This window comes from Arachis ipaensis, chromosome B01 (genome assembly GCF_000816755.2).
Source record: "Arachis ipaensis cultivar K30076 chromosome B01, Araip1.1, whole genome shotgun sequence".
Classification (NCBI taxonomy): Eukaryota; Viridiplantae; Streptophyta; class Magnoliopsida; order Fabales; family Fabaceae; genus Arachis; species Arachis ipaensis.
In genome coordinates, this window is record NC_029785.2 from 7,635,956 (window position 1) to 7,644,386 (window position 8,431).

Below are 8,431 nucleotides of genomic sequence, written 5' to 3' on the forward strand. Positions count from 1 at the left end.
ATTTAAATAGTATATACCATTAATTATTTATTTTGTAATTATTTTTTTAGATAAAAATTAGTTTTCTTATTTTTTTCATACTCAACGTAAACCGCTGCTGCCTCCAACGGTTTACACATGTGTCCCAATGTACATAAACCGCTACTGGCAGTAGCAGTTTATGACCAACAATAATCATGCAGAAATCGCGACAGGCAACAGCGGTTTCCATGCTGCCACAACTCAACGTAATTCGCGGCTAGCAGCAGCGGATTCTGTGTTTATGTAAACCACTACTGTCAGTAGCGGTTTTCATAGATATATGAAACAATGTATTTGTGTCTTCGTTTTAGAAACAATGCATTTGCGTAATTTTGAAGGTGAAACAATTTATTTAGGTGAATTGCCCAAATTTTGATGATTCTTTCATATTTTTTTAATTAAAAAATTAAGCACCATAAAAGACACTCCTCTTACATTATTACTGCAATACTGAATAGAGAGGGTAGAAAAAGGACATATCGGCCTGTATTCATTTTTCATTTATCAGCATGACATTTAACACCAAATCATCAAAAATTCAAAATAACGTGCTACATAGTTAATTTTATTATTAATATTTAATGTTGCAGATCACAAAGATGCTACATCGTCACGTAGTAAATAGGAACAAAGGTTAGAGTGTGCCATCTTTTTAAAAAGGACAGTCCTATCTTTTAAGAAAATAGAACGGAGGAGTCTTCTAAGTTACCCTACTTTAAATTTTTTATTTTTTTTTTTGTGACTGAAATAAATTAAACAAAGAAAAACAAAAGAAACAAAACAAGGAACTGCTTAAATAGAGGGACAGTCCCGTTTAAGACTACTCTTAAACTCCTCCCAAGGTGAAAGAAGCTCCACATGCGAAAGTTGTAACTTCATCGCCATCAGACCTGGAGCTTTAAAAGAGTTCATGTGAAAAACAGCTGTTTTGACTTCCTCCATAGTAGCTGGTGCCGTAAGATTATTGCAAGCTTCCTCATTCAGAGAAGGAAGAGGCACATCACCAAGGCAACCCAAATCAACATCATCCAAATGACAGAATAAGCTTTTATAGAAAGACTCTGCTTAGATTCATGAGAAAATTTGACTTCATTAAAATCACCAAGAACAATCCAAGGTCCTTGAAAAACCATGGATTGTGCAACAAGATAATCCCAAAGGAGAACCCTTTTATTAAATTGAGGACTGCCATAAATACCACTACACCTCCAAATTAAATTATCAAAGTGAACCTCAACAGTAACACCCTGATCAAAAGCATCAATGAACTTACAACAAACACCCTTCATAGATGATAGAAACCAAATACCTCCCTTATGCCCCTGTGCCTCTACTAATGATATGTTGATATGTTGATTCATAAATAGTTAAATACTAATGTAATAGGTAAAACTCTAAGCGGGACCCTTACCATTAGAGGCATTAGAGATCAAATGATTGTCTATTAACGTAAAAATAAAAAGAAAAGTCTAAGGGCCATCAACTTTGTTAAATTCTGCCTAGCATGTAACCAGCAAAAAAAAGTGAATCATTGGATGAAATCTTATACCAGTCTCACACCATTAAATCTATCATTAATGACTATTTGATGGCTACATGTCACAAAAATTGCTGGCCCTAGCATTCCTCAAAATAAAATAAAAGGTTAGTAGGAATAATGATATTGGAACATACCTCGCCAATTAAATCTTTTGTGATGATCCATTTATCAAATATCTCATTAGACGCACGTTTCTCTGATAAGAATTTGAACGAAAAATATTTGGCATCCTGAAGAATCATTTCCCCAGGAAAAAGAACCTGAGAAGCTCTATAAAGATTGTATGTTGCTGACATTGACGGACTTGTTTCTCCGGCAAAGCAAAAGAACTCACCATTTTTCTCAAAATGCTTCAGTGCATCTACCAAATTTAATAACTTTAATCATTTCTAGAACCATATATTATATATAATCATATTCGTATTTAATTAAAATACAATTAGTAAAATGTAGAAAATACTTTTTTGTTTTATTTTTTATATATGAATAATAAAAGTTACCGGGTAAAACTTGGTGACCATGTAACCTTAGTAACCTAAATGCCCCCTGTACTGTCAATCTCTGAAACCTCCCCATCTCTTGTCCAACCAAGACCCTTGTCGGTCCAATATCTAAAATTATACAATTTTCCATATTTGAAGTCACTGAAAATTTAAATCAAATAATCCCATGAACTTACCTTGAGATATACGTCATAAAATCTTTAATCTCCGGCTCAAAATATCTTAAAATGCCGAGACGTTTCAAACGATCAACTGTCCAACTCCGCTCAAATAAGTCTCAGGAGTCGGGCTATGGTGGCCCATTTGTTGCCGAACCGAGCGTAAGCTCTGATTATGGTGTCGTTCTCTTCGGGGGTGAAGGCCCGATGCTCCACGGGTGGGGAGAGCTGGTTGCACCATTGAAGCCTGCAAGACTTGCCCTAGCAGAACAACCATTTAGAGAGAAAGAGAGAGAGAGAGGGGAGGGGGAGATGATGGTAGTAGTGGTTAGTGGTAGAATAATTTAAAGTTTTTAAATGATTTTTTAGTGTTTGGATAATTTTATTATACGAAATTCATGTTTCATAGGTACAATTTTAATTTTTTTTTTATGAATAAATTTGTCAGTATTTAAAACTTTTATAAGTAAAAATGTTAGTTTACTATTAAATATATATATTCTCTAAAAAAAGACTTTAGATATTATATTCTGATGTAATTTTTTACAACCATTATTAGATAAATAAAATATTTTTATCTTAAAAATTTTGCAATGTTATGTCAAGTGAATTTTTTATTGTAAATTACTAAATTTTTTTAAAAAATAAAAAATTAGAAATTAAATTTTACTTTGAATTTTTTTTGTTACTTTCTAAATATTTATTCAAATATTGACATAAAAATTTGGATTAAATAGATAAGTCATTTGTTAAATACAAAAATTTTTTTGTCACTTATGAAAAATATAATTTTTATTGCTTGGTTGTTTTTGCCGCATTTTCAAATCATTCAAATACTATTTCGTTAATAACATCTTTCATAAATATTTTTGGCAGCGCTCGAATATTTCGAATACTAATTGATAATTAACTCTATTGCTAAAATTAAATGTTTTTTAAATATTTAGCAAGATTTTTTAAAAAGTATTGCTAAAGAAAGTGTTGCCAAAATGTAAAAAGTGTGATTTTAATGTTAATAATACTTTATTACTACACATACCCCATGAAAGATTATGATAAATTTAACACATACACACAGAGAGAGAGAGAGTACCAAAACTAACCGTGAAAGATTATGACGCCGACAGCTCTAACCATAGAAGAATTAAAACTAACTTGTAATCATAAAAGATAAAGTTTTATAAATAAAACTATCTAAATCATAAAAATCTATCAAAAATTTCTATATTGTCCATCTAATCTAACCTAATCATTTTCAAACTTTAATCCCACCTCATCTCCATTCTCCAATCCTCTTTGATAATATAGCTAGTAATAGTGTGGCTGGCATAGTATGTGAGAAGAGTCCAGAAGATCATCAGAAGAATCCAGAAGACCGTCAAGTTCTAGAAGAGCTGAGCTGAGTCGGCAGAGGAGTTAGTTGCAAGTGGGTTAGCACATAGGTTAGCGCATTTCTATTAGTGATTCTGTTAGAGAGTGTGATATGGCATGTTAGTAAAGTCTATAAATAGCATAAGGGAAGCTCATGCAGTGTGTGATTTTGATTGTGATGAATACAATGCCTTTAGATCCCTCTTTTTACTCTCATTCATTCTTCGTTCTCTTATTCTCTTAGTTCCTTTCTTCTTCTTTAATTTGAACCTGGATCTGATACCTTTCATGGTATCAGAGCTTTGGTTCAATCACACCAATAACAGATCCAGGTTCTGCAGTTCAAATGCAATCAAGCTTCATGTCTACTCCAATCTCAATGAAACCTGATGATGAGAACTATCTACAATGGAAGGATCAAGCTGAATCAACCATTTAAGGCAATGATATGCTGAATCATCTTACCAGTGAAGATATTCCAAAAAAATACCTCACAACAGCGGATGCAGCTACAAGATCAATAAATCCTGAGTACAAGGCGTGGAAAAAGCAAGATGCATTGTTGAAGTCATGGCTCCTTGCGTCTATGTCAAAACCGTTTACCACAAGGATGGTTGGATGTGTGTTTACTCATGAATTATGGCAGAGACTCGAGAATAATTTCACGTCATATATAAAGGCTAAGGTGATGCAATTGAGAAACAGATTGAGAAGTATTCAAATTGGATCCTCCGTAAGTGACTATGTACTTGCAATCAAGAGTATGATAGATGCGCTAGCGTCAGTGGGAGAACCTGTTCGTGAAAGCGATTATGTAAACACTATTCTTCATGGATTAACTGAAGAATATGCTTCTCTGATTACGTCTCTGATGACACGACCTCAGAGTAATGGCACATGAAAGTATGCTAGAAAGGTTTAAAAATCCAGATCAATTTATTCAGGCAAATATAGCACAACATGCACAAGAAAATTTCAGAGGAGGTTATCAAAATAGAGGAGGAAGAATAGGATGTGCTAAAAGAACTCAGTCAAGCTATGACAGATTCGCAATGTTTGACAACAGATCTAGTATTGAAGGCACTGATAGAGGAATTTTTTGTGAAGGTTCTGGTAGAGGAGGCTTCAATGCAGGAAGAGGCAACTTCAGTGAAGGTAGAGACAATTTTCATGAGGATAATAACTTCAGTGGAGGTAGAGATGTTGTTGACTCTCGATTTCAATTCAAAGGAAGAGGAAATGGCTCACATGAGAGGATTCAGTGTCAGGTTTGTGAAAAATATGGCCACAGTGCTCTAAACTGATGGCATAGATTCGATGACAATTTTAGAGGTGCTGAGAGAAATAGTTACAACAGTTACCACAACAGCAGCAATAATCATAGAGCTGTGTAACAAGTAAGTGCAAATCTGAATAATGTGATTGCTACACCAGCAACACTTGATGATCCTAGCTGGTATCCAGACAGTGGTGCAACACATCACATGACATCAAGCTCTCAGAATCTCTTGGAACAGCAAGAGTATGGAGGCTCAGAGAAAGTCATAATTGGTGATGGTTCAGGTTTGCATATTCATCATGTCGGAAAGTCTGTTTTAAAATCTGATTTGAGTGCTCGAACTTTCTTGCTAAGCAAATTGTTACATGTTCCTAATATCACTAAGAATCTCTTAAGTGTGTATCAATTCTGTTGTGATAATGGAGTTTATTTCGAATTTCATGCTGATAGCTGCTGTGTGAAATCATAGGAAACCAGTGATTTACTCATCCAAGGAAAAGTGGAAAATGGCCTTTATTATAAGTTTCTCACTGTGTCAACTACTCACAACAGTCCTCAATCATTGATTTTAGTAGTTAATGCAGATATGTTCTTGCTGTGGCATGCAAGACTAGGACATGCCAATAATCATGTAATAGCCACTGTTCTTAGGAGTTGTAATGTTCCTTCTGTTGTAAATAAGACAGTGTGTGATGCTTGCTGTATTGGCAAATCACATCAACTTCCGTTTGCTATTTTAAGTTAGTATATAAAGAACCTTTGGAGCTAGTTTATTCAGATATATGGGGGCCAGCTCCTGTCCCTAAGGTAGCGTTTGTTTTGAGATATTGAGACAGAGACTAAGAGACTGAGACTCAGTATTGTGTTTGTTAGTTCAGAGACTGGTACTAAAATTTCTGTCTCTGTCTCTAAAATTTCAGTATTTCAGTACTTCCAAAAAGTAGGGACACATGGGACTGAAATTTTTAAAGATGGAAACTGAAACTTTAATAACATTTTATACCTAAAATACTTTCATTTCAATTAATTAATTCCAATTTTACCCTTTATGCAAATTAAATTAGAGTTTTATTCATGTTTCAATTCCTGTCTCCCATTTTGCACCAAACAGAATACTGAAATTTATTTCAATCCCTGTCTCATAGTCTCTGTCTCTCAGTCTCAGTCTTTCTGTCTCTGTCTCTCCACCAAACGCTACCTAATAGTTGTGGTAATAGATACTTTGTTAATTTCATTGATGCTTGTACCAAGTATGCATGGTTGTACTTAATTTGAGCCCGAAGTCAACTCAAATCAATTTTTAGTCACTTTATTGCTATGGTTGAATTGCAATTCAATAAAAACCTAAAAAGTTTTCAAAGCGATAATACTGCTGGATATTTATCTTTATCTAGAGATTTGCAGGCTAAGGGTATTATTCACACATTTTCATGTCCTCATGTGCATCAGCAGAATGGAAATGCTGAGCGAAAGCATAGGCAGGTTGTTGAAATGGGCCTAACCTTGTTAGCTGTAGCAGGTATGCCCATCCGATTTCGGGGAGAGGCATTCGCTTCAGCTACAAGAATCATTAACTATCTTCCAACGCCAACTCTGCAACATTGTTCTCCTCATTAGAAGGCTTTTGGCACAAAGCCTCAGTGTGATAGTTTGCGTGTGTTTGGGTGTTTATGTTTTCCACACCTGAGGGCTTATAACAGACACAAGTTGGATTTTCGCTCAGCTTCTTGTGTGTTTCTTGGCTACAGCTCTCAACATAAAGGCTACAAGTGTCTTACCACTGCTGGCAAGGTTGTTATCACTAGACATGTGGTGTTTTCAGAAACTATGTTTCCCTTCAAAGATAGTAATTCTCTCTTTGCCAAGTTGCTGGTTCCTAATCCTCTTTCAGAGGCTGCATCTGCAATGCCAACAATTCCACATGTTCCTAGAGTCCCAATCCATCATGCTCACACCTCTACACCACCTTCTTCTATTCCAATGGATCCTCCTAGCTAGCTCATCACCTTCTTCTCATTCTTTTCATCCTTCTCCTTTATACTTAGTGTCTTTCACTTCTGTCTCTATTCCTATGTCCGACTTTGAAATTGTCCTACCAGCTGTTGATACTCAGTGTGCTCAGCCCTATAACTCTCACCCAATGGTGACTCGTGCCAAAGCTGGCATTCACAAACCTCGAGCTCTTCATGCAAACTTGAACCTCGGACTGTTAGAGAGGCCCTCAGCAATCCATAGTGGAAGGCAGCTATGGATGCTGAGTACAATGCACTTATGCTGAATAATACCTAAAAATTAGTGACAATACCAGAGGGCAGAGAGACTATCGGCAACAAGTGGGTCTTTTGTGCCAAGTTCAATTCAGATAGCTCCTTGCAAAAGTATAAAGCAAGGCTTGTTGCTCAGGGTTTTATTGAGTGGCCTGGATTTGACTTTACTTAAACCTTTAGTCCATTGGTTAAACCAACTTCCATTCGGGTTGTTTTAACTTTAGCACTTGCAAATACTTGGCCTATACGGCAACTTGATGTGAACAATGCATTTCTACATGGTGATCTCAGAGAAGACGTCTATATGCAGCAGCCTCTGGGATATACTCAAGGTGATAAAACTCTGGTTTGTAAGCTAACCATGGCCCTTTATGGCCTCAAACAGGCTCCTCGAACTTGGTACCGTAAGCTGGCAGGAGGTCTCAGGGAGCTCGATTTTATAGCCACCAAATCTGATGTCTCTGTGTTCACCAATTTCTCAAATGGGGTTTGAACATTTATTCTTATCTATGTTGATGATATTATTGTAACTGGTGAAAGTGCTAGTGTCATTACAGTTGTGATTCAAAAATTAAACATGTGATTTGCTCTTAAGGATCTTGGTGAGCTGCAATACTTTCTTGGGCTATAGGTCACAAGAACAGGAACGGGTGGCTTGCTGCTATCTTAACAAAAGTACATTGGAGATGTGTTGAAAAAGGCTGGTATGGAGGGATGCAAACCATGCCGAACCCCTTTGCCTTCCACCATGAAGCTTACGGGCATTGGTGGTGCTTCCTTTGCGGATCCGAGGCTCTACCACTCTGTTGTGGGGAGTCTGCAATATATAACTATCACTAGACCTGAATTGGCATACAATGTCAGCAAAGTCTCCCAGTATATGCAAAATCTATTAAAAGTTCACTGGCTGGTTGTAAAACGTATTTTGAGATACCTGGCTGGTACTCTTACTTCTGGTTTATTATTGGACAAGGACCCGTCTCTAGAAATTTTTGCTTACTGTGATTTGGACTGGGGAGGTGATCTCGACGATCGAAAGTCTCAGGGGGGATATTTTATTTTTCTTGGGAAGAATCTTGTCTCCTAGTCGTCCAAAAAATAATCTGCCGTCGCTCACTCCAATACCAAGGCAGAGTATCGAAGCATGGCTGACCTTGTTGCAGAGCTCATTTGGGTCAAGAATCTGATTGGTGAGCTCAGGTTTCCTCTTGCTACTCCTCCTCTGATCTATTGCGACAATTTAAGTGCTGTGCTGCTTGCTGCCAACCCGATCCTGCACTCCAAATCGAAGC

At 36.5% G+C, this 8,431-nt stretch overlaps 2 protein-coding genes across 2 annotated transcripts in view; one reads left to right on the forward strand and one right to left on the reverse strand.

Moving 5' to 3' along the window:
* LOC107645464 (ent-copalyl diphosphate synthase, chloroplastic-like) overlaps positions 1–2,099 on the reverse strand; it is a 15,220-nt gene extending 13,121 nt beyond the window's left edge. The window contains exons 1-2 of the mRNA XM_021116948.1: positions 2,062–2,099; positions 1,696–1,922 (exon numbers count right to left, since the gene is read on the reverse strand). Of these exons, the coding sequence (XP_020972607.1) occupies positions 1,696–1,857 (162 nt within the window). The 5' untranslated portion in view covers positions 1,858–1,922; positions 2,062–2,099. The remainder of the gene's footprint in view (positions 1–1,695; positions 1,923–2,061) is intronic.
* LOC110265078 (uncharacterized mitochondrial protein AtMg00810-like) lies at positions 7,846–8,226 on the forward strand. Its single transcript, XM_021107836.1, has one exon. The coding sequence runs from the start codon at positions 7,846–7,848 to the stop codon at positions 8,224–8,226; it is 381 nt and encodes a 126-aa protein (XP_020963495.1).